General features: G+C 40.1%; 1 protein-coding gene across 1 annotated transcript in view; it reads left to right on the top strand.

The window, feature by feature from the left end:
• The window catches only part of LOC146323346 (partitioning defective 3 homolog B-like), a 311888-nt gene that overhangs the window by 128322 nt on the left and 156331 nt on the right, over positions 1-27235 (top strand). Inside the window, exons 13-17 of the mRNA XM_084725533.1 lie at positions 105-263; positions 5257-5410; positions 13260-13365; positions 13672-13802; positions 21723-21767. Coding sequence (XP_084581659.1) covers positions 105-263; positions 5257-5410; positions 13260-13365; positions 13672-13802; positions 21723-21767 — 595 coding nt within the window. The remainder of the gene's footprint in view (positions 1-104; positions 264-5256; positions 5411-13259; positions 13366-13671; positions 13803-21722; positions 21768-27235) is intronic.

Below are 27235 nucleotides of genomic sequence, written 5' to 3' on the forward strand. Positions count from 1 at the left end.
TTATCAGAAAGTTTCAGCTTCTGTTATATGGACATTGCACTCGGCCATGTTGCCGTTCCAATGATATTTTGATTAACTGTGCAGATCTAATTTTTGTTTTGCAGGATGGCCGTCTGTGTGTCAATGACCAGTTGGTGGCGGTAAACGGAGAGTCCTTGCTGGGATGCTCCAATCATGTGGCCATGGAGACACTCCGCCGCTCGATGTCGCAGGAGGGAAACGTGAGAGGGACGATCCAGCTGGTGGTGCTGAGGGCTCTGAAGGTACACACACACACAAGCACACACAAACACACACATGAACCAAACGTCAGATTTTGAGCCATTGTTTGGGTTGTCCATTCTGGGCTACTGTAGAAACATGGCAGAGCAATCTGGCAGCCTCTGTGGAAATAAATGGCTCATTCTAAGGAAATAAAAACACAACAGCTCTTATTTTCAGGTGATTTTACACAAACGAAAACATTCTTGTGCCAGTGGATCCACCTAAATCTTACACACCGGACCTTTGTGGTATTTACAATAGGCTTAAATGCCTGTTTTTATTGTCAGAGACAGACAGAATCTAGGTTAGGACACCTGCTGTGAGGACATGCATGCCATGACAACAAACAAGCATGCTTCTTTTATCTTCACTCTGTAGCTCCTGTCCCCTCTGTTGGCTCTCACTGACTAAAAGCATCTTCTTTTTTTTTTCCCAGCTGGCTATCGCCTCTGCCTCTTTCTACGTGTACTGACTTTTTAGCCCTTCCATCCATTCTTCACATACTTGACACTAGTCTCCCTGCTCTTACCAGCGAAGGCAAAGGAGCATTTACACTTCAGCTATTCAGATTTTGTGTGTCTGTGTGCCTCTTTGTGTGTGAGTGTGAGTGTTCTTTGCTCAGCTGTATCTGTTTTCTTTATAAGTAAAAAAAGAAAAAAAGATGCTTTTCATTTCAGCTGGTTTCCAGCTGATGCCTTTTACGCGGCTCTGCAGAATGTTTGTGCAAACGTTTGTGTGCACAAAGCTGAGCTGAGTGGTTCTTTGCATGGTGTGCTGCTGGTGGGGAAAAAAGCTACATATAGTATACATCCTGCCTCATATGCTCGCACACGAGCACAACAAAAACATATCCACACACACATCCAGCTTAATTCAACCAAGCTCAGAGCCTATAACTGTCTGAAAATGCAGCACAACTCCTCATACAGGCTCTCATAGTATCACACATTGACAACTGCAACTCCTTAGTGACAGGCCTCCGTTCAAACATCTGCAGATGATCAAGAACGCGGTGGCACATCTGGTCTTCAACCAGTCCAAAACAGAACGTGTCACCCCGCTGTTCAGAACCGTGACGCTCACCTACAGAACAGCAGCCAAAGCAGCTCCTGCCTACCTGAACAATCCCTCCCCCTCCCCCTCAACCAAAGCACGAAAAGCACCTGATACAAACACCACAACAGGTCGCTAGCTGGTCTCTTTGCTTTTGAAGTTCGCTAAACTTCATTTAATTTGAAGAGCTCAACCTCCCTCTCATTCTTTAAGAAAAGACTAAAGACCCTGCTTTTGACAGGCGCACTGCATACACACAAACTGTTGCAATAAAAAAAAAGATCAATTCATGTGAAATGCATCCCTCGTATGAATTTTAGAGCAAGTAAAACAAAGTCAGATGCAGCAATACCTATTTTTCAAGATAGTATATGTATGTATATGCCACCTATTTAAACAGTAACTGTGATGCAATGCTGCTACTTGTATTCTGTTGCTCTCCGAGCCTGTAAATGGATGAGCACAACTAACAACACTCAGAAGAAGTTCCTGTATTTAGGTGGAGGTAGAACCTCGAAGTGTAATGCAGCACAGTTCAGCAGCACAAACTACAGCCTTCAAAATGACATCAGTTTGAACCAGTGTCTCTCTAATTGTACATTATTAACCCTCATGATTGTTGGGTTTGTTGCGAGGCTGTTGTATTAAACTGCATTAGTTTTAGGTATGTGTGCCTGATAATAATACATGACCGTGTGTGTGTGTGTGTGGGGGGGGGGGGGGGTTGCTCTGGCTCGCAGGACTCAGGACGTCCCCTGTCAATAGCTTGATGGTGAAAGCTGTTAGTAACATCAAAGAGTTGCATCCATGTTTCCCTCTTTGTCTTAAGAGTGGGAAAGAAAGGAAGATAAAGGCAGATAGATAAGAGACTGTACCTTAAAAGCCTTTTTTGGGCTTCAGTATTGATGCTTTTAACATTGCAGAAGTGGACCACTCTCCCTTTTTTTCCCCCACTCTGATCTATTTTCCCCTTTTTTCTTGTATATGTCCTTTGCTCTCTCACTTCTTCCTACTATATTCATCTCCATCCATCTCTCTCTAATCTCTCTCTTTATCCAGCTGCTCTTTTCATTCAGTAATTGTCCAAACAGCCTCTGTTTCCACGTTAAACAGGTATGAACCTGCACAGGATCCATGGACATAATCTGAGGCTGTTCCTCAACATCAGCACTGTGATTATCACAAGATCTGAATTTAGAAAACCGATACAAAAGAAAGTCTTGCTAATCTAATTCTTTTCCTGTCTGTTTTACAGTATTGTGGGTAGTTTTCCAGTGATTTATGTCTTTTATTTCATCTTAATGATTTATATGTTTATGATGAGGTTACATGAATTACCATGAATTCACACATCCATAAAAAAACATGATTCCTTCATTTAGCGCCAAGACTTCACTATCAGAAATGTAAACGAATTAACAGCATGTGATGCATGACTCAATGCAAGAATAATACATTACAATTTTCATGTTCACTGAAAAAAAAAAGTTTTCTTCCATCTGGAGAACAAGATTTTTAGGCCAGGACATTTCTGCAGCACTACAGTACCTCGCTATCATGCTGTTTTCTCAAAAAAAAAAAAAAAAAAAAAAAGGGATTTGGTTCTGGTTCTGTAATTTGGATATTGTACTTGGCCACATTGTGATTTCATTGCAACTAAATGTCCAGCTTTAGATGATTTAAATACCTTAGTTGTTAGTTAAGATAATGTTCTAGCACTAAGTATGCACGGGATAATGTCAATTCTTGTACATTCCTGATAGATCATTAAGTTCTCAATGTTTTTTCATGCATGAAGTCATGTATATCTTTATTATAAAGTGTTTCCAATTTATCATATATTTAGATTTACTTGCTTGTCCTGACAGATAATAAAGTTACACTGGAAAAAAGACCAACAAATGTAATGTTAAAAGGTTTTTAGAGCCCCGTCCCTCGTAAGACTTGTGAGTGCAGAGAAAAACAGGTGATATATTGCAGAAATGAAACACGTCTGACTGAATCTAAAAACAATGTTTTTATACCCCAATAACTTCTTTTTGCTGTCTGAAGAAGCATTTGTTTTTAGTGAGTAATCTGATTGCACTCTGACTCCGGCTAATGGGATGTGTGCTGGGAGAGAGCAGAGGAAGGGAGGGGGCCCACAGCACCTCTTAGCACACTGAAGAGTGATGTGTCCTGGGTTGGAACTGGGGAGTAGCTGGGGCAGGAGCTGGTGTTGGTTGGGTGGGTGGGGGGTCAAGAGGAAGATGACAAGAAGGATTTATTACACACAAAGTACTTCTATGTCTCCTTTGTTGTTTGAGTGGAGGGGCCGAGTCCATGCAGAGAAGACGGAGAAACACTGAACCACACAGCCGAGATGTCATACATATGCATACATGTTAATGAATACATACAGTCTGCACACTAAGATGACAAATAAATGCAAATTAAATTCCTAAAGAAATAATAACACACTCAAAGACACACATCAACACTGGAATACATGCTTTGTTTGACTATTACAGGGCCCCGAGAGGGACATCCCTCATGGGGATAGGTGTCAGTGTGAGGGCCTCTGCCACACACACAGACACCCGAGGCAGGTTCACAGACAGTTACAACCCCACAGGCCATGGGAAACAGGCTCCCCTCTTTCACCTTGATCCTCCACCGTCTTTCGAGTGCCTCCCTCTTCCTCGCTTTGTTCTGTCTTCTTGAAATCTGACTGTGTTTGAATAGACTGCAAAAAGCCCTCACTCACTCCTCTGGTCGTCGCTCAATTTAGATGCAATCTGCATACCAGGCGTTTACATGAAAAAGGTTCAATAAAGGTAAATAAGATAGATAATGAGAATCATAAAAATGTGTTTTATATGTACATTTGTTAAAGCTACAAGACACTTCCATATTCTGTTGATTCTTGAGGCCCCTGTAGACAAAAGCGGCAGTGTTTCCACCGTAATAACCACAATATATAACATCACTCTAAAAAAAAATGTAAATATAGAGGCTAAAGCTTGAGATCCATACCCGAAACCGACGGGACCCAGGGGGTTTGGGTTGATCTGGGCTTCATTTCTAACATATTTCACGGGCTCACGTCGGGTTTGAGCTGTACATTTATTTATTTAGTTGTTTTTTTAGTTGTTGCCAATTAAAATTCCCTGCATGTATTATCCCTGTCACTGAAAACTCCTACTGTTTGGTGCAGAAAGGAAAGCTTGTTAAGAAACATGTCGGGCTGTAATCGGGTTCAGGTTGAAATATGCTAATGAGGGTCGAGTTTGGGTTGGTTTCAGACAGAAATTTATCGATATTGGACCTCGACGGGCTCAAATTTTCAGGCACGATTAAAGCACTCATAGAGGCACCAGTAATAAATTGAAACTGTATCATAACCAGTTAAAGGGCGACTTCGTCTTCATTCTTTTCCATTTATTTTTTGTAAATAGAAACTCCCACTCAGCTGTTAGCAAAAAGCAGTGACCAGTTACTGATCGTCTCAGTGTGAGAGGAGTGCGAGCGGTGATGTTGCTACTTTCATAAGATCTTAGCTTTTACAGAATAATTAACAAAATAAACTCACATAATGTCGGTAAGAAGCCGTACACATTCTGAATTGGTTTGGTTGAAATAAATTCTTAATCCACCACCTTAGATGTGAAAATATTCTGTCTCTCTGCTCCCTCTGAGATGCCCGGGTCCCCTCTCGCTCCTCTCAGCTTTATGTCTCTTCTGCCCCTAAAAAATAATGGACTTGCCCTTTAACAACTGCTTATAGTAGCTTTAACTTCATTTAACATTTTTAACAGATTTTTAAATAACATTACTCTGTAACAATTGTAGGCAAACACAGAAAACTAATAATAACAAAAAATGTTTGATAGCAACAACGGTAAACAACGTGTGTTTTTGAAAATGTTCAGTAATATATTTTTTTTGCCTCTGTTTCAGGATCAACCCGGGGTGTCGCCCAACCGCTCCTTTGACAGCTCCTCTGGCCTATCAGGACTGAGCAGCCCAGTGAACGGTCAGTCAGGATTGGTCAGTCAGACTAACGGCCCCGTTCAGCCTCCTATGGTGAACAACAGTCTCTATGCATTTAATGGTGAGTGGAATTTTTTTCTCAGCAGATTAACCGACATAACGTTTACAGTACATACAGCGTGACTTAGATTCACTTTTATGATTTGTATTTATTACTCTGTATCTTGTCTGTCTTGGTCTTTGTATATCAGATCACCTGACACCTGAAAAGTTATGATACCAGTACCCTGTTAGCTAAAGTTGGCGATTTTGGTGAGCAGTTTAATGTAGAAGGAAAAGTCAAGATGTAAAATGTGCTGTATGGCTGAGGGGGAAAGCTTCATAAAAAAAAATGGATGAACTCTTACTGGTTGATCCTACCAAGCACGGCACATCTGCGCCACGGTTCTGATCCGTCCTCCACGCGGCGGCACGGCGGCACCAGCAGCATTTCAGAAACATTTCAGCAGCGGAGCGTTTTGCTTGTCTGATGTTTACTTGCTCAGATTTTGTTGTTAAGGTCTTCTTTCCTTGCTCTTTGTGCTTCTACTCTTGATAGGCAGGTTACGTAGTTGTCTGTCTTTATGATTGTGAGTCTGCGCGGGTCTTTTATTTTGGAAATTAACCGGATTCTTCCTGCCTTTTCTGCGTCTGACTTCTTGCCCACTCAATCTGTGGCGCGGCCATAACATGATGCAGCTGTACCTGCTGGTATTTTAGGGTTAATTTGTTGGGCTTGTGGGGACAGGTAATGTTACCTACGAGCTCAAAGAATTCAATGAAACCAATCACAAATCCTAAAAAGTTTTCCTGTGCGGCCCTCAATCATTTGCTGACTCCCTAAATTGATACTCAGTCGTCCAAACTCTGAGAAACCTTGAAGAGGAGGATTAGTGAAATGTAGTGTAAACTCCTGTGAATGATGAGTTCAAGTCTCATTAGAGGCCTTTAAATGTTTTTTTCATTTTTTTAATATATAAATGTAATGACGTAGAGTAGTTCCAGACGGTGGACTCTATGTCAGCTTTAGCCTCACAAGTTTCAGGATGATTTAAAACAGTGGGTGCAGTTTTTAGCCATTTTCAACCCATGAAATCCCTATTTTTTGATAATTTTGTTAAGAAATGTCAATATTAACACCCACATTGATATGTTTTATTACAGTACAGTGATATAATTTAGTTTACAGCTTAAAAAAACAAGTTTTAAATGTGCACTATCTCTCTAAGCACAGCCTCTCTGGTTCTTTTTTATGTTTATTAAATCCCATCGGGTGGTGATATAACTGTGGTTATCTACACTAAGCATTATTTCCTTATATTGAAGAAAATGCCATTTGCAAGCATTCATTTGAGCTTTGGCTACTGGCTTTTGGAGAAATGCTGCCATATACACAAACGCTAATTAGACCATTTAGACAGTTTGCACTTGATGTAAACCCAAATGCTTTTACCTCCTTTTACTTTCAGGGCTGTTTCCATCCGAGGCAGTGGCTAGATTTTACCGGGGGAAACCCTGCGTGCTTTTGTGAAATTGCTCAACACTGATTGCTGGTTTCTGACACATTTTCAACCTGATCTCACACACACACACACACACACACACACACACACACACACACACACACACACACACACACACACACACACACACACACACTTTATAGTACAGAATAGCTACACAGATGCATTCTTCTCTAATAGCTGGGGCTGACGTCTCCTCAAACAGTGTTCCTGTTCATTCTGACCCTGTTCCATCCCCAGTACTCGCTGAACTCGATTCACTTTTCTGTTATTTAGTTTTTCGTTCTTTCTTTCCTTTTTTTTATTGTGTTGCCATTGAAGTAGCATCAAAGGTGGGCACATCATTTGCAGTAAGTTCAGTAAAGCACTGAATAAGTTTAGTAATCATGAAAAATGAACAATGTCTCTGAGATAAAACAAACTAAAAACAAACATAAACAAAACAGATATCACCATCTACACTGCAGCCTTAATTAGAGACTATTCTGCCCCTGTTTTTCTTTTGATTTCTCACCCAAGCTCTCTCTCTCTCTCTCTCTCTCTCTCTCTCTCTCTCTCTCTCTCTCTCTCTCTCTCTCTCTCTCTCTCCCTGCTTTTATTTTTCTCAAGGTTGTTCTGTTTGTTTGTTACTGCTTGCTTTGGCCTGCTGTAGAGAGTTATTTTAGTTCTTCTTTGTGCTTCATATCACTCTTTCTCGCTAACTCTATCTTCTCCAACCCTGTATCATCTGTATGGAGGTGAAATAAACAAGAGTTTGCTGATACTATCATGCTGACCATTAGTTCACTAAAATTTAACCTGAATCCTTTTTTATCAGTTTCTTCCACCATTTTTGTTAGTGATAATGTTTTAATGTTATTATTGGGGAACACTGAGTGACATTTTTTATCATTTTCTGACAATTTGGACCAAACAACTTTCATGATTAATCAAAAAAAAAAAATCCACAGATTAATTGTTAATGAATATAATTGTTGCAGGAAGGACTTGTGACAAGACTCATATGACGAGATGTGACAGGAGAAGTTGCAGCTTTAGAACCACTGCACTGACATCAAGCATTTATTTTCAATGGGAAGTGGAGCAATCAGCATATTTACAGATTTAGTCGAGCATCTGAATGGTGGATAAACATTTTATTTCCTATAGGTTCTTCACAATAAAAGCCCCTCGTTATTTTGTTATTGAAAACCTAGATTCTCAAGCTGAGGTGTGTGTACCACTGGTGGTACACCAGCTCCCTTTAGGGGCATGCAAAGGGATGTTAAAAATATATTTTTAAAATGAAATAAATTAATTTAATCGGATCAGATCACTGACATGTTTCAATATCAGCCTGCTACACAGTCAGATAGTTACAGGCTGAACTCTGATGGCAAGATAGTAAGCAGAGGTAAAATGAAGAAAATGAAAATGGTTCAACAACACTGTGATTGTGACTCCAAACGGGAACTATAAAGAGGAGCAGTGCAGCTCAGGAGGAGAAAATGACGCAGATGACAGTAAACCGAACACAGTGCTTGTGAAATGTTCACTAAACCTGCTCAGAACAATAAGGTGGTACTTTGAGAGTTCAGTATTTTTTGCGGTGGTACGCTGTGCAAAAAGTTTGAGAAACACTGATCTAAAAGCTTTTTAGTTGAAGCAGCAAAACTGGGAAGTGTTGGGTTTTCATGAGCAGGACAGCATTACTCCTGTCCAACTGAAAGCAAACCTTAAACAGTAAAATAAAGCAGATACCTGAAAGTACAAACAGCGACCAAGGAGTGAAACCAAACCACAGAGATTCAGTTAGAAGCTACAACACACAGAATCTCTTTCTCTCTGCTCTCCTGCACCAACATGAGCTGAAATGGAAAAATCTCATCTTCTGGCAGTGGGAAGAGGGTCAGTCGAATTTTTAACAGGTTTACCTGCATTTTAAAAAGTGAGCATGCCTGACTGTATCCATGTTTGTGTTATCTTCCTCTAAGCCTGTATGTGCACCTGTTTGTTAAAAGGTGTGTGTTTCTGAATGATATCTGCCTGTTTAGAAGTGTGTTAATGGCTGCTGAGTGTGTGTGTGTGTGTGTTGGATCAGGGATTGTTGGCTACTATCAAACAGTGTTGTTTTTGTGTGTTTACACTGAATCTGGTAAACAGCTCTGACCTTGAATACACTTTGCTGTTCACATTCACCTCAGCTGTCGTGTCATTTACATACAGATGTGTGTGTGTGTGTGTGTGTGTGTGTGTGTGTGTGTGTGTGTGTGTGTGTACAGTAAGCACGTTTCTCAGAGTTGTTTCGTGTGCTGATGTTATCGTCTGGTGTGTATTTGTGTGTTTTTGTGTGCACTTGCCAGTATTTTACCCTCCTAATGAACTATTTCACATACTGAATCCATTTTATTTGGCATTGAAGTCCAAATGAAAATGAGGAAATCTTTTCCTCGCACTGATGTGTGCTTTTGCAGAAGAATAAATTGAGTTTAACGATTCTCTACATATGTATTTATGCAGATGTGTTATTTTTGCATTTATAGATCTTTTCTCTTTATCTCTTATCCATTTCTGCATCTCAGTCTCCTGCCATGATTCTTTCTCACTTCTTTCTTTTTCTGTGCACTCAGTATCCTCCCCCTCTGCCCCGCTCTCTGGAGGCTTCATCTTCTTGATGGGATGAACTAAAACAAAGAACAGTTTTAGTCGAGCCAAATATTTTGCAGTCTTCCACAATTTTGACATTGAAGCATATTTAAATTGATTTTGTGATGGAAAACCAAAATTGTGCTCATGACCCACAGTGAATTGTTTTGAAGTTGGGCTGGGTAAAGTGAACTAAATCAAATATCACAATATTTTTAAGCATATACCTCAAGATTGCTGCATTTGCTACAACAATATTGTGAGGGTGACTGCCAGTGTTTTCAAAAAATATGACATTTTTGACAAATAATAACCACAAATGTTGGTACAGTGACTAAATGGTTAAAAAGAAATAGACCCTTTTACAGCTGACGTCATCAAAAAGTTGTGCATACATTTCAACAACGGATGTAGCGTCCTTTCCCCGGCCATCCAGAGGAATTGTCAAGCTGCAAACATTGAATTAGATTTTTTACCAGCAAAATCACAGAAATGTCTGGTTGTTAATTTGCCCACATAAATCTCTATATTCTGTATTTCTCTCCTGGTCATCCACACCTTACCTACAGTGGCTCTGCCCCCACTGCCCCCCCCCCCCCTCCAGTTTGGGATCCAAAGCATTTATGTGTGTTTTTTTTTTTGTTTTTTTTTTTTTTTTAACCATTTCTCCAGAGCTGACAGGTTCTCACGTGGTTTGCTTTGGTCTGCGTTGTTACAGTCTAGAAATGGCAGTAATTGCACCCCATTTGACATGGCTTTGTTTGCTGAATAAGGACAGGCAGAGAAGAGACGCTGTTTTTCCAGCGAGATCCTTATTATTTCATTATTCTGTTCGTTTAAATTATTTGTGCTTCATGAATTAATGTTTCTGCTAGAATTGTTTAAATAAAACTTAAAAAGAAAAATACATGTATTTTGTATCTTATTAATGATTCATCTGTTGTTTCTGGTCATCAAGGAGATGTTGTTAAAGATTTGTTTCCAGAGGGCTGCATCAAAATGAACTGATACATCTTTCTGTCAGACTGTGGTGGGCTGGTTTCATGGATATTTATATTGTGGACTGGTCTTTTACTAATGGTGAGAACTACAAGCTGTTCTGTGTGTTCTGTTTTTTTGAGGTATGAATATTGTAGAAAATATTCTTGAGTAAAGTCAAACTTCAGGGTTAACATGGTTTTGTTTCCAAAAAGGTGTTGCAAGTAAGTGACTCTTTTGGTTTTTCATTAATTAAAAGAGGAGGTGCAACTTTTTAATCTAATACTTGTAACGCGATGGAAGTTTATTAACACATTGTGTTTGTTCAGAGGTCAACTTTATTGTCATACAGTTAAGTTGTTTTAGTAACGTGAGTAAAATCTTTCACAGAACATCAGTTTCAGGTGAACATCAGGTGAACCTTCATGGATTAATAATCACAACCGGTTCATTCTGGTTGATGTGTGATAACTGTTCAGACAGAATAAACTCGAGAGTCTGACCAGAAAAATTAAACATCTTTTAATGATACACTCTAAGAATAAAGGTGCTAACTAGAAACCATACGAGTTCTTTGGCTTGTCCTCATAGGGGAACCCTTTTTGGTTCCTAGTTCCACTTGGAACCCTTCCGAAGGCTCTTACATAGAATCCAACATAAAGGGTTATATCTAGTGAAATCTGTGAAAGGTTTCCCTTAGTCTTGGTCATACAAAGAACCCTTGAGAGAAGATAGAACCTCTTCTTTTCATTGAAAAACCCTTTTGGAACCCTCATTTTTAAGAGTGTGTGAGCCTTTGTTTTAAATAATTAATTGATAAAACGTAAAGGGAACCCAGTGGATTTGTGTGTAAAGTTGTTGACACGCTGGTTGTCTCTCAGAGAGGACAGAGACGCAGTGGAAGAGACGGGAGGAGCAGAGATAAAGATGATTATACAGACAGGATGTAGATAAATACAGACAGACGGACGAAAACGTTGAGTGCAGAAGAAGTGGATTCATATATCTGCCATCGGAGCAAACCGTTATTGATCTGTCATCCGCACAGCAAACGCCTTTTTCACTTCAAAGAGTGGGAGTCAGTGAGAACAGCTTTGTGTGTGTGTGTGTGTGTGTGTGTGTGTGTGTGTGTGTGTGTGTGTGTGTGTGTGTGTGTGTGTGTGTGTGTGTGTGTGTGTGTGAGGTGAAAGAAGAATGAGTTTTTGACAGTTCAGCTGATTAAGGTGCTGGCAGTGAGGAGGAGGGAGGAAGTTTAGAAAAAAAAACTGAGTGGGAGATAAAATGATTTATGGGAGATCTGAAAGGAGAGATAAATGACAGGCAAAATATCAGATTGCAAGAACGGGACGAGAAGAAAACTAAAGCAGGTGATTAGTGCAGGGAGAGAGAGAGATAGAGATGAGAGGATGTGATATCTTCAGATGCTGCTGTTTTCCCTCTCCTGCGTCTCTGCTTTCAGTCACATGTGTGGATGCAAGCACATAAAGGACACGCGGTGAAGATTGTGCAATAATCCCAGCATGTGTTGTGTGGCAGCCACGCGCTCTGAGAAGTGATGACTGTATGTAAATTGTGCTTGGGTGGATTGTGCGTCTGTGTATCAACTTGTCATAAACTCGTTTATCAAGCAGACGCAGCCGTATCGCCGAGCTACATCTGCAGCAAAGTTCTGTAGATGTGGAGCAGCTGCGTTCGCTCTGCGGTTTTCATCCTCTTTTTGTTTCTCCACATCCAACTGCTTATCTTTCTCCTTTCTCTTTCACCCACTCCAGGGATTTTATTCTCAAGATCTTTCGTCAGTGAAGATCTCAAATGTTTTTAAGTTCAACCTACATCTTTTTAATAACAATTCAACCGTGTCTGTTTGGTCAAAGTGATCCTGCGTAATTTTTTTTTCAGTACACAGGCTTCACAGTTGGCTTCACAAACTATGTCAGCTGTAGTTAAGTTAGTTTTTTACTTTTTTATTTCAGAAAAAAGTATCAAGAATTTCTCATAAACTGCCCGTGTCAAGCTTGAGAGCAGATGGTTGGGTTGGTTTGTGTAAAAGTGTTGGTCCACTACTTTCTAAAAGCACCAGAAAGACAGCAAATTCTCACAAACTGCCGATATTTTTGTTCACTTCTTTGAAGGGTTGGGTGCTGCTCACTACTCAGCTGTGCTCTGCTCTGTCTGTAGAAAGTGCAGAACAGAGCAGTTCTCCTCAACACTGGAAAAGCAGGAGTCACCTGCTAACATGCTCATCAGTTATCTCTTTCTGTTCCAGTTTGTGCATCCAGTTTTGAACCACTTGGATAATTATGACCAAAAATAAATACGTTCGGATCTCAAACAGTCAGTGGGTGGGTCATATTCTACAGGCTGGAAAAAGAGTTTAGTTAAAGCTGCAGTGGAGAGGGACAAGTTTTTTGGATAAAAAAAATATCTATATTGCCAGAACAGAGGCTCGTAGGTAATCCGTGCACTCAGTGCTGTGGTGCATCCCTGGTTTGCTAAATAACACCAAGATTCTGAACAGAACTGGTTCCAGAACCAAAGCTAATTTTGTGCAGTGACACTGAGTGTCTCAGCAGCTAGAGGAGGAAGTGCATTTTATTGTAATTTGGTTTGTCTGTTCAAAACATCCTCACTGTAGCATATGAATGGACGGTGGAGAGGGAGGTTTTTCTGTAGTCTGAGAAGATTTTTTAAATATCAGAATTTGTTGTAACCAAAATAAAATCATAGCTTCTGCGCTCCAGAAAACAAAATCTTTCTGATTTGCTGCGTCTCAAATCCTCTTGTTGTTCTTTTTTTGGTTTTCAGCGACCAATGGGAATTATTCTCACATGGACGAGGAAGAGGATGGAGAGCTGTATGGACACGATGCAGAGTTCAGCAGCTCTACACAACACTCCTATCTGCAGGAAAGGTACGTGGAAGTTGATTTTCTTCGTACAAAGTTTGTTTTGTTTGTTATAAGTCTAGTTTGGTATTTATTTTCAAAACTTATATTTGAAGTTGGATAAATGTGTTCCCAAATATTTTGTTATTCGTTATTTTATCAGAGAAAATAAGATAAGACAAGCAGTGATGTTAGACTAGCAGTCACTTTGCATGTTGTCTTCATAGGGTCACCCGAAATTAACACAATAAGAAGAAAGATAAAATCACTAGTGTAGTGTAGGAGTGCACTACTTTTCCAACAATATTGATTATGATTATCAATTTGTTCCAGGGAAAACTGCCACACCTCCAGCCTGGCTCAGCCCCAGTCTCCCACCCAGAGCCAGAACCAGCGGCAGTTCCAGCATGTCAAAGCCTCCAAAAGCATGGACCTGGGTACGACTCAGAACCAGCAGCACACTGGTGGGGAGATTTTACTGTTCGTACGCTCTGCATGGTGGCTGCATGCATCTTTTCCTCACAGAGAATTTAAATATTCCCGCTGACGCACGGCTGCTGCACCAAAAGCCAAAAGGCATGCTTCTTAAAGCCACCTCTGCAAACGCACACCTGCAAATACTGCACAGACACACACATGCTCACAGCTACACATGCAGGTGGATGAACCGTTTCTGCTTGTTGCATGATGTCTGCGATGTGTGTTTGTGGCTCCGTGTGCCTGTTTCAGATAAGAAAAAGTTATCTGCTCATCATCGTCCGGACATGATTTGGCCTGTTTATTTTGTGTGGTCGTCTGAATAACGCGCACATCTGTCTGTGTGTTCATGGTTGTCTTTATGAAAGCATGTGTGAATATTTTAAACAAAACTCTACCCTGTTTGCTCCATCAATATCAGAAGAAAGTTCTTATGAGAAGAAGATCCGTAAAGCAGAGTATAAATGATGATGATGGTGACAGGAAAATAAACTGTAGAGGTGGTGAGAAAACGTGGAGCGACAGTTGATTTTCTCTTTGCCTCGCAGTGTTTTTGTCTGTGATTACAGCAGCTCTGGTGGCTGGAGAACACTCTGACCTCACTACAGGAATGACCAGCACTGACTTTTTTTCCTATACTGTGTAAATCTACAGTCACTTCTTAAAGCTGGTTCCAAATTGTGCGATCCGTTGGATGACGATGGTTTATGGAGAAAATGCTTTTCGAGCTGTAAGGGAATTTTTCACTGCAATACCGCGAGTGGCCACTGGGAAAAACTGGAGTCAAGGTTGAGCAGCACGGCTCTGTCTGGGTTCATACATCACATGAAGCTGGTTTGGAAAAAATATCAAAATGTGATTTTTTTGGCTGAAATTCTTTAATTGATATATGATTTGAGATAGTACAGAAAATGATTGTTTTTATATCATTATACTCATTTTCATTGAACAACACATTAAAATGATGTGATTTTTCTTTTGGAGCGATCTGCACCAAACAACGATGGCAACGATTTTGAATAATTTAATATCGCAGGGAACCAGTGAAAGCAGAGCTCAACCGTAAGGATTGCCCACTCGCCAGGGGCAAATAAAATGACGTGTCGGGCCAGTAAATCTGGCATCTCATTTGCCCGACTGAGCAAATGGTAAAAAATAATTTAACTATTGAGCTATTTTGATTTTCGATTAATCCTTAAAGTAACTTTTCTGTTTAAATACAGAGATTTTCTGCAGTTCTCTGTTTATTATCATATTAAACTAAATATCTTTGTATTTGGACTGATGAAATGAGACATTTAAAGACAACACCTTGAACTCTGAAAAACTGAGAGGGACGTTGGTCCTTCGACTTGAATCAATAATCAAGAAAATCCTGTCAGTACTTGTCCCTACTACTACTACTTTTGTCTCCCAGCCTTGATTTATTTTAATCTAAACGTCTGACAATCAAAATGAGATGGGTCAAAATTTGTATCACGGCTTCATCATCGTCTTTTATTTATGAAAAAAAAAAAAGAAGAAAACCGTGGTCACCTGTTGCTCCCTGACTGCTGATATATTCTGATGCGAAGGTTCAGTGACATTTCAGTGACTGTTGAAAAGTGGACTTTAGAGATCTGTGTTTGTGTGTCTGTGTCTGTGGCCGTGCATACATCTGTGTAATATGACAGCGGATGGTTCGGCACAACAAAAGCTTATTGTTTCAAATGTCACTTCCCTCAGTACTCCTCCTCAAGCTGGCTCCTCTGCCAGCCGAGTGCGAGTGTGTTTGTGTGCGTGAGAGAGGAAATGAGACAAAAGAGCAGGAGACAATTTGAATAGCTCATAAACATCCATTTCTCCATGAATAAGAGACTGATGGTATGTGCTGTATGTCTGTATGTTACCTCCTTTGTATTTTTACACACTTGCTCTTCGCTGAATGTTTGATAAACACTTCATTATCGCTTGAATGGTGTGATGTGTTTGTCATAGCCAAACTACCCGGCAGTAGTAATAACAGCTTATTAACAGACATGTCTGTCTCAGTTTTTTCTTTACTGACAGTAGGGGGACAGGATTTATGTAAGATTAAGATGTTTTTATATCCAGAAATAGTGTAAAGGAGGGACCTTACATCTTTGGGGATAAATGTTATCCCTGTAGACTAGCCTGAAATCCTTCTAGATCCCCCTTCTGCTGTTTTTTTTTCTTATTCCCAGCCTCTCCTCTGTCTCTGTAAAGTTCAGGAGAACAGCTTGCTTACACATCACGAACATGACAAGCCACAGCCACAGCTAAGAAGGTGTACACAGTTTCAGACCTGGATGAAAAACAGTACACAAATCTAATTATGTTTTCACTTCAGTGATGACAGTTCCAGTTTTCACAGAACAGGGGGAATGTTCTGGAAACAAATATATAGAACACAAACGACAAGAGAGACCTGAGCCTCCAGAAGTCCTGCAACAATCACTACAAAATATTAACCATAACCAGGTCGCTAATGAGGTAATAAAGTCAGCTAACTGGAGCATCAATTAGCAGTTTTTTCTTTTGTCAGCATACTTGCTGTAACCATATGGAAATGAGATTTTGCTCATTAGTACTGTATGTAAATAGTCTTTCAAAATCATTTCAGCTCTATAGAGGTGCATGTGGTGTAATCATGAAGTTCTGTTCATGTGTAGTTTTTGAGTAGCTGAGTTTTTATTATTTTTTACACACACACACACACACACACATACACACACACACACACACACACACACACACAACTTGTATAATGTCCTCTGTACCAACCATTTCATGTGCGGCTGCATAATTAATCATAAAATAATCGAAATAGCACTAAGGTGAAGTGTGCCATCCAAACCACAGAATCAGAACCGAATCGCATTTTTTTAAAAATGTGTCCAAAAAATGTATTATAAAGAAGAACTTAGTCCTGCAGAGACGCTCCTGGCAACAAATCTTGTTCTCCAGATGTAAGAAAACATGTTTGTTTGATACAGATCCAAACAACTGTCACGTTCTTACAGTTTGAATTTTTTTTTCAGTAAATATAAGAATCTTAACACAAAAATGATCATTCCTGCTAATCCTATCACAATCGCAATTTCAGAATAATCATGATATGACTTTTACCAAATTGTGTAGTCCTACATTGTAGTGCAGAATTTAAAGTAACAGAGGCAGAAATTTGTGTCAGAATTACTGTGAAGTCTGATAAAATGCTAAAAATCTGGTGGTATCACATAGTTTAGACCTCTTAGCTTGACCCTCTCAGAGAGTAAATAGCAAATTCTTAAAGATTAGAATAAAATTATTGTTCTGTGAGTTATTGTAAAATGTAATTTTGAAAAATATATGTATCATGTCACAAGCTGTCAGTGTTGACCTGGTCTGCCATGAAGGGGCTCCGCTCCTGAAATTTAGCGCTAACCCACAAAAGACTTGTTTTTGAGAAGTGAAAAGATTGATGAGCAGACCAACGGCCCAGCTGACAAAAGCTCAGCTGGGCCGTTGGCCAATCTGAAGAACTTCTGGCCAAGAAAAACTTGCAAGTATGATTCAGCGCACATAAAGTATGGATTTACTGCAGCGTGTAGCCATTAGTGCCCTGAATGTGTTCTCTGCTCGGAGACCTTCTCAAATGAGTGTTTAAAACTATCTGAACTTCACCGTCACTGGAAACAAAAAGCGCCCTACAGAAGCTGAAAAAACAGTTTGCATTAGTGTTTTTTTTTAACATCTTGCAACAGGAGGGTCAAGACCATAAGCAAATGCTGTCTGGGGGGTCTTGGCATGGAAAAGTTTGGTTTAGGCTGCTTCACCATCTTGGACAACTTGATTTGAGCCCTGTTAATGAGTAAAGCTGGCTACACCTTGCAAAAATAAATATTTTTACTCTTACCTGTAGTGCTTAATCGTTTTGGTGCGAGTTGCAGAGTCACAGAGATATCAGCCATAGAGATTTCGGCAGAAACTCAAAAGCAATGTCTCTTTCGTGACCCTTTCACCCAAGATAATCCAGTTTCCTGCAGGAACAACCATAGAAAGAACTAGAAAGAAAGTAATTCCTACATTGAACTCCTCACAACACAGTCTGTGGATTATCTTGAGTAACTGAGTCATCGAGACGTTGCTTTTGAGTTTTCCAAATGTATTTTTGGTGCTTTGAACACAACAAGCCAAGTGCCATCGAGTTCCATCATAGTCGAGATAAAGCAGACATCTCTATGACTGATATCTCCAAAACTCTGCAAAGTACACTACAGGCCAGAGGAAAAATATCTGGTTTGGATTTTGTGACTGTCCTTTTAAATGAGGACAGGATACATGCAGCACCAACATCTATGCAGGTAGAATTATCTTGTTAGAGACTTTGTCCTGGAAATATTTTCATTCTTCATTCTTTGCTTAAGCCTTTTTTTTTTGTTTCCAAACAGCATTACATGTTTATAAATACTGTGTCAACCAACTGGTGATAATAATGTATAATTACTGCATGTTATAATTTTGATCAGTGTCATAGAAGTGCTTTGTGTTGTGTGAGAACTACTTTTAATAACCAGTGCTGGTTGGGTACGAGTCCATGCTGTATTTTGGCTGTTGTTTGTTTTAAAGAAAGAAAGAAAAGGAGAAAGAGAGAGAGACAGAAAGCATTCTCAGCATTTTATTTGTGGGTCAGTTACATAATTTCATTTTTATTTAATTTGTCCTGATTTCATTTTCCAACCCATCCCAATTAAAAATTTAAGAAATAATTTAAGATTGGTTCCAAATGATGAATGAACTCCCTCCCTGATCCTCGCTGTCCTTCTCTTTCTCTCTCCATCTGTCTTGCCTTCGTCAGTGTTTGTCTCTCTCCTCATCTTCAGCTTTTCAGATTCTTTCACTGCGGATATGATCAGAAAAATGTCAGTTCTCAGACTCGGTTTAGGATCAGGCTGGCTAGGTTCTGTTCTTGTGGTGTGTGTGTGTGTGTGTGTGTGTGTATGTGTGTGTGTGTGTGTGTGTGTGTGTGTGTGTGTGTGTGTGTGTGTGTGTGTGTGTGTGTTGGCATGTTTGTATGCAGGATTCAACATTAGCCGTGTCACAAAAAGTTACTCTGTGGTTACAGAATATTCCATGTAGGTGGCCCTGTGTGACCACCGAGTTTTATTCCCATACTGTGAGCCTTCAACAACACAAAGTTCCAGTTCCACAAACATCCTGATCCTTTCGCACATTTTGTATTTTTTTTATATTTGTTTATTTGGTAGGATCCCCATTAACCCTCCCTAAATCAAAGCCAGTCTTCCTGCGGTCCACGTCTAAAAGAGGAACATACATTAACCTTACAGTCCACACAAATCAACATGTAGAAACATAGTCATCACAGATAGATAACAGATCCTTGTGGCTCGGTTGATGGAGCGTGCCCCCCATGTACTGAAACTATCAGTCCTCTGCAGTGGCCTTGGTTTGATCCCAGCATGTGGTCCTTTGCTGCATGCACCTCCTCCCTGCTACTCCATTTCCTGTCCTATAATAAGGGTGAAAAAGCCCCAAAATTACTAAGAAAAAGTGAAAAATAGCACTGATGAGTTCCCAGCAAAAACTATACATGGCATCCTACCAGTATGATTTTCCAAACTGTTTCCTTATTTGCTTCTCAAACAGATTTCTGTGTTAATTTCGTTAATAACAGCGGTGAAGAATTCCATGTTTTCATTGCTCTATAAAAAGCTGTGCGCTTGAGAAGATTAATGTTTGCCTTTGGGGAGTGAAAACCGGCCTGCTGTTGCCTGTCTGCTGACATATGTGTATGACTCTAAATTGTGTTTTAATTGACCGTATTCATATGATGGAGCTTTTGGACTGATTTACTGAACCTACTTAAAGTTCTAACATGCAGAGGAACCACAAACACAAAAGGGGGACTATGGAAAAATGAAACAGCAACAAAAAATTACATCTAAGGACATAAAGTACTGCAGCATGTGTTTGATCTGAAACAATGCCTTCAGCAAACACCACATCCTGATTCATGGGAAAAGTGGACGACACAAGTGTCACATGCCTTGGACCACCAAAAATGTACATTGGCCACCAAATTTAGGGATTTGGTGTTCTGTGGGGCTAGTGCTTAATATTATTAGCATCTGTTATGGCTGTGATGTTATGGATTTTTTTGACCGCGGTGAAAAAGCAACGTATTCCTGCAGCTCAGCTCAGTGGAAGGATACTGTTATAATGGCAGCCTGTCTTCTGTAAGGCACAGGGCTGTTCGTAAATGCGTGTGTCGCGTGCAAGTGAGGGCGAGTGAGCAGCAGAGAAGTGGGGGTGCTGCTAGCAGAGCAGAAACTTAAACTTAGCAGTAAGTAGTCAACCTGGCAGTAAATGTACAGTACAGGTGACAGTTAATAAACACTAAATCTTCTCAAGACCAAGAAAAAAAATCTGTCTGTTGTTGTTTCCCCACTGATGCAAAAGTGACAGGGTTAGCTGTGGAGGACAGGCTAATGTTAAGCTAATGCTAACGCGAGCCCTGTACCTTCACAACGTCGCCTCGGTTGTGGTTGCATCCCCTAAGAAGCTTTGTAATCCAGCCTTGAAGTGCAGTGTCTTTTTGGAGATGGGGGAAATAAATCAATCATGATAAATCCTGCGCTGAATGTTATCTGTGTTTCCATGATGAAAACAGTAGCTGTTGTTGTTAGCATGTTGTTACCATTCACTGGCAATCCCATGATTCCTTGGGTTGAGTATGAACCAGTCAGAGTCTGTGTTGCTGACTTGTTTGCCAGGATGTATTAATAGATCAACATGAGATTGACCCTCCAAAGTAAAACTGACTGTAATGCAGTTATTGATGCAGAGCCCGAGTGTCTATAACCGGTATGTTACTGAGACTGTCTCTGAGACGCCTCTGTGTGCGTCACATACGTGGCATCTACAGATATGCTGAAGTAGGCATACACACACACACACACACACACACACACACACACACACACACACACACACACACAGTGATCCACAAACTACTGGGCTGCTGAAGCAGTCATGTTGATTCACCGCAGACAGATGCCGTCAGACACACACGCAGTTAGAATTACCCGTTAAGCTTGGTTTTCATTAGAAAAGTATTTGCTGGGAGAAACCCATGTTACTGCTTGGTTTTTGTGGTCTGAATGTGTGTGTGTGTGTGTGTGTGTGTGTGTGTGAGAGAGAGAGAGAGAGAGAGAGGGTGCTACCAGTCAATCTGGTCCTCGTTGGTACTGGCCTGCTTTGTGGCTTCAGGAAGGAGGGAGAAAAAGCAAAAGAAAGACAGCAGGACAGGTAGAAAGTGAAAGGAGGATTAACAAGGAGCGATGGTGGAGAGAACAATGATCAAAGGAGGGAAGGAGGGAGGAGACCACCGCTGGACAACGTCAGTGTAACCAAAGGAAAAATGAAAACACTGGAGAGAAGTGAGGGTAAAGGGCAGAAGGTGAAAGGATAAGTCGAGGGGAAGTGGCAACAAGAGAGAGGGGATAAGAGACTAATGGAGAGAAGGGAGGGTGGATGATGAATGAAGTGAGAGAGAAAGGAGGAAGGGAAATGACTTCAGTAGCAGTGAAGCTCACTCAACATCACAGGGAAAAAGAGCCGCCACTCCGCCATCTTGTAAAACAAGACAGAAAGAATAATAGAGTGATGGAGAGACGAGGAGAAGCTGAGGAGACGGCAGGAAGGAGAAGTGCAATAAGATTACAACAGGGTTTAAGTTTATAAGGTTAAAGAACATGTGGACAACAGTTTGACTTTTGACCCTTTGACAAGCCGGGAACAAAAAATTAAAAATACCAAGGAAATGTGAAGGGAAGGGAGAAATCTGTCCAGCGATGGACAGAGTGTGAGGGCATTTATGTTAACATGTGTTTCTTCTGTTTCAGTGGCAGATGAGAGCAACGTCGGATCCCTGGTTGGAAACATTCCAGGTGAGTCACACCTACCGTACACCTGCACAGCATCTTTGTAATTCTCTAACAAAAAAATGGATTGATGGATTGATGGTCAAACAAACAGGACTTTAACTGAGGAGGCCAGGATTTGTGTCCTGTGTCAAACAAAAGTCATGGTTTTCTAAAGTTTTAAGTTTCTTTTCGTTATACGTGTCAAGTTCATCTCAACCTACTTATGTCATGTGTTACCTTTTTTAAGCCAAACCTTGATCTTTTCTTAAACATAACCAGTTAGCTGCGGTGTAAACAACAGTTTCATTACATTAACCACCTGTTAAAAAGGACGGCTCCAAACTCTGTCAGCGGAGGTTCGGTGAACAAAAGTTTTACAGTAGTTGTCAAAAGGAGATCACACAGAACAGCCTAAGTGTCTGTTATTTAGAGAAACAGTCTTGATTGTGATTTTTTTAGTGTATCTCTCACTTTCCAAGAGTCAAAAACTAATAAATGCCTTTGGACGGACCTTCTTTAGTGTATTTGGTGAAGTCTGGAGTAAAGCTACAACTAACTGTTACTTTCATTGTAGATTAATCTGCTGATCATTTTCTTGATGAATCAATTAGTTGTTTGGTCATAAAATGTCATAAAATTGTGAGAAATGTTGATTATTCTTTCCCAAAACCCAACATGCTGTCCTCAAATGTCCTGTTTTGTCCACAAGCCAAAGATATTCAGTTTACTGGCAACAGAGGAGTAAAGAAACCAAGAGATATTGAAGTAGCTGGAATCAGAGAATTTGGACATTTAGTTTGTGAAAAATGACTCAAAATGATTTACCAATTATCAAAATAGTCTGTGATTAATTTAATAGTTGACAACTAATTGATTAATAGTCTAATCTTTGCAGCTGTTGTCTGAAGTTGTGTTAAAAAAAAAGCAATATTAGGTTTCTTGGCTCAATTGATCATCATCACAAAGCAAGTAAACTAAGGGGGGGGACATTTTTCAAACTTTGTCTGATGGGAAGTCCACAGTCAGACTTTGAACACCTCTGAGCTAAAAGGTACCTGTGAGACGCAGATGACTGAGACAAATATGTCTGTATTTTACGACCTGGGACCCTCCCTTATTATGTGTCAGGAGAGAAGTAGATACAGAACATGCAGTGAATTGTAGTGTTTTAAAGACACAAAGAGTTCTCTGTCGTTTCAGCTGCTGTTTGTATCACTTCTCAGGATCCACCTCCATCATCTCTCTATGTTTGAAGTGAATATATACCATGTTCCCCTCGTTTCTCTCCCTTCTCTTCAGTTGCATTTGCATGCCACTTCACTTTTCCTCTTGCATCTTGCCTCTTCTGTCCCCTATACACTCGGCTGCTCTCTACCCCTGTTGAGAAATACCTCCTCGGTTTGTCAGAAGTGCAAATGAAAGTAAGATCTGCAGAAGGACCAGAGAGAGAAGAGAAGGGCAGAGACCACGGGCACTTAAAAACACGTGTAGACAGGCTTGTTCTTAAAAGGTAAGAGACAGAGTGAGAGAGGACAGACGGATGCTTTAAACCCTCTCGCTATAGTCACCTGCACACGCTCCTTTTTTAAAAGTTTGATGCCAAACTTTTCTTTTTCGCTTTGCCTTGAAGTCGTCCCCCATTACATTTGTAGCTACTTGAATGTAAGAGCACTCTGCTTCATTCCACTATATGTGCGTCTGTTGCTGTTTGCCACTTTATTGTTGTCAATCAGTCCGGCCTTTTTCCACATTCTGCTGCGCCTCAGTTTATACATGCTGGTAGTGACTTTTATGTGCTGGGTCATGACCATTTTAAAGGGAGCAAGCAAGACATGAAAGACAAGATATGGAAAGAATGCAAGGCAGATTTAATATCACTTTTATTAGAGTGAAACCCTAATAAAACAAAAAAAGACTCTTGTCTTCTTCTGACAGCTGAAAGGATGGAGGAAACATATTTTTCTCTTTTGAGTTTTCAGTTCATTGTTGGATTGAAGCTTAAGTGCACCTGTATAGTACAGCGAGTGTGTGCTGTATGAGCCAGAACTTGGGACAGCGGTTAAATGTGTTCTGGACAAGATACACTGATGTAAAAGGAGGAAGGCAGGGGAACATGTTGTTCAGGAAAAGAGGATTACTTCAGAGGGATTGAAATGGTAAACACTGAGAGGTAAGGCTTTGTGAGAAGGAAAAAAAACAGAACAGAGATACAACTGTGGAGTCATAAACTCTGGTTGCATATTTCTTGTGGGTTTCCAAAAGAAACTTTTGATCGTCAGTGAGCTGAATCTGAACATCTGAAGCTTTTGTCAGCTTTTATTAACTATGATGACATTTATGTGGCCCTGTTCACTGTCAGAAGAAAATGGAAAGACCTTGAGTAACTATGAATTGCTTGCAGATGTAAAATAGGATCAGTCTCATTGTCAATTACTTCATTTGTTTTCCAGTGCCTGGAGAGCACATTTTCTCTCACTGACAGAAAGGAAGCTTAGGAAATATATACGGGTAATTTGGGTACAGAGGTAAGTTAAGGTACAGAACACAGCCAGATTAACACTGGAATCACCTGCATTTACTTACATTTTCAAATGTAACTCTGTTAAAAGAAAATCTCTGCATTTCTTAGTTTTCTTAAAATGGGTTTATTAATCATTTAGTTAATTATGAGGCATGTTAAATCAAAAGGAGAAAAAAAAGAAAAATCATACCAAACTGCTGAGGGGTAATTTTTTACCTCTGAGAGAAACATTGGCTCCACATCTGGTTGCCTGGCAACACCCTTTGTTTACTCAAGATGTATTTTTGGTTTAGAAGTTTAAAACTTTGAATATTGTTTTTCCTCTACACAGATGATTTTAATTTCATTTCATTTCAATTTAGGGCATGTGTTACGTTTTTAAATAATTGTACAGTTTATAAGTGAATTTCAAAATATATTTGACTTCTTCTGTCTGCAATTAAATAAAGCATAATTGTAAATTATAAACTTTCTTAAACTGAACTTTAAAAAGTTGTGTTGAAGTTATTATTCAAACTAACAACTGCTGTAAATGATCCCTTTTGTGATTGCAGACACTGTTGCTCACTGGGGGGTAAAGGCGACCCTGTGGTTTTTCTAGGACGTACTGGAATGTTGGCAGTTCTAGGGTTATAGATTAATAAATATAAATATATAATAATAAGACATAAATAAAATGAATAGAAGTTTATATTATTCCAAAGAAAATCTTGTGGCAGAGATTGCTCAGATGCTGAAGGCATTCTTGTGATACTGATGACTCAAAAATCTTCAACTGTTGCTGGTGGAGGCATAAAAAAAAGTTTTTTCAAGGTATTTCAAAGAAAGGTAAATCACAGAGGCCTTCAGCATCCGGTCATGAACGTGCACAAAAATAAATTAGGCTGATCAGTCCAGTAGTACAGTATAGTATGAGCTGTGGACAAGCTTTAGGTCCGCTGGTCATGCACGCATAGACGAACGCATGATCCCCTCCTCCACACCTGACAGATATTCTAAGAAAATACAGGCTAAGGGTCTGGTATGCCTTTAAATGATATATAGAGGATCTGGAGTTTCAGTGCCCCTGGTCTTGGTAATGGAGAATTACAGGGAAAATGTGGTACCTGACTGTACTTTCTTGAGTTTGCTCTCCTTTATTGTGCTGCTCTGCAGGCTTCAGGTTGTTTTTGATACGCCTGTCTTGAACATGTGCTGCAGAACGAAAATACTTTATATGGTTTACCCTGTCCTATAACTCTGTTTTTATTGACTGGAGTCTGGTCCTGGACGGACAACATGGCAATTTCCAAGTTTAGATGAGTCATTTTGTTTTATTGTTGCCTTATGTGTTATCACTGAATCTAAATTGACCTAAATTTTAGGTTGCAGTGATATTTCCAGCCAGGTGAAAACTGATTGTTTTTAATCTGCAGTTTTGACTTCAGTTTCCAACCTCTTTTAGTTTTAAGCCTTTAACGACCCCTATCTTTTCTCCTCGGTTTGATTGCCAGACTTTTTTTCTTTTAACTCAAGCTCTATTTACACATTTCCTATACCTGTTGCTTGTCAGTGTGTCTCCTGTTTTATAATGCCACATAGCCTAGAGAGCTGTTAAAGAGAGTGTTTGCCTGGCAAGCGTGACAGTTTTTTCCAACCCACTTTCCTTTGCTCTAATGTATTTTTTATAACTGAAATGCTTCCAAAAAACCCTGCGCCAAGACGTCAAACAGCTGCATGGATTTTGGGGGGGAGGCGGTGTGGGGCGGGGTCCAGGGGAGTGAGGAGTGTAAGGACAATGACTTCTGGGAATGCTGTTTTCTCTTCCAGCAATGGTCTTTCCCTCCACACCCGAAGAAACCATGGGCACCACAAGCACACACACACACACACACACACACACACACACACACACACACACACACACACACACACTCTCTCTCTCTCTCTCTCTCTCTCTCTCTCATATGAAACTATTACCGTTATGTTAATGTTATGGTAATGGAAAGTCTCCATCATCCTGTGGAAAATGTGAACCTTGGAAGATTTCATATTATATTATAATTTTGCAGAATCTGAGATGCAAAGTGACGGAAATGGGAGACCGTATTACAAAGTGTGTGTGTGCATGCATGTGTGGAAACCTTCCCCGAAAGTGAGTGGGTGTGTGTGACTGAGTGTGTTTTTGTGACTAAATGCTTTTCCCGTGTGTAGGGGCTGCAGCTGAGTGAATTTATGAAACTCCCCTCAGTAAGTAAAAAAAATAAATAAATACTTGTCATTAACAAACACTCAAAAAGTCCCAAATTCAGCAGTCTGCTATTATAAATATTAACATAGAATAAAAAACACTTGTGTGTGTTTGTGTGTGTAGGGCTTTGTGGTCAGACAGGCCTGACGTCTTTGTGGTGGCACAGAGAAATAGGAGCTCAGTCATTCCAATAATAAATCAAATCAGCTGTGGGAGAGGTTAAGGCGTGAAAAAAGTTAGTTACAGTGACAGAAGAGATGCTTCAAAATAAATTTCAATTAGATTCATTCATGTCGCTGTCATAATATACAGTTCAGCCACACAGATATAAGCAGTGTCACAGTGAAAAATGGAGGGAAATAGAATATATCAGTCCATGTGGAGACTGATTTTCTCCTCAAGCCACTTTAAATAGGACAGTGAAGCACACACACTGCTGACGGGACATAAAACAAATGGTTACAGCTGTGTTTCTTTCACTGTGTTTTCCTTTGGAGATGGGGACAGGCCGGAGCTGTGTGTGTGTGTGTGTGTGTGTGTGTGTGTGTGTGTGTGTGTGTGTGTGTGTGTGTGTGTGTGTGTGTGTGTGTGTGTGTGTGTCTGTGTCTGTGTGTGTGTGTGTGTGTGTGAGACTGTGTTAGAGATATTTCCCTGTGAAAATAAGTGATGAGCAGTAAACATCCACAGGAATGATGAAAAGCTGTTGGTGTGAAAGTAGAAGGTGGTGATCTGTGTGTGTTT

Source organism: Lutjanus erythropterus, chromosome 8 (genome assembly GCF_056507025.1).
Source record: "Lutjanus erythropterus isolate fLutEry1 chromosome 8, fLutEry1.hap2, whole genome shotgun sequence".
NCBI lineage: Eukaryota > Metazoa > Chordata > Actinopteri > Lutjaniformes > Lutjanidae > Lutjanus > Lutjanus erythropterus.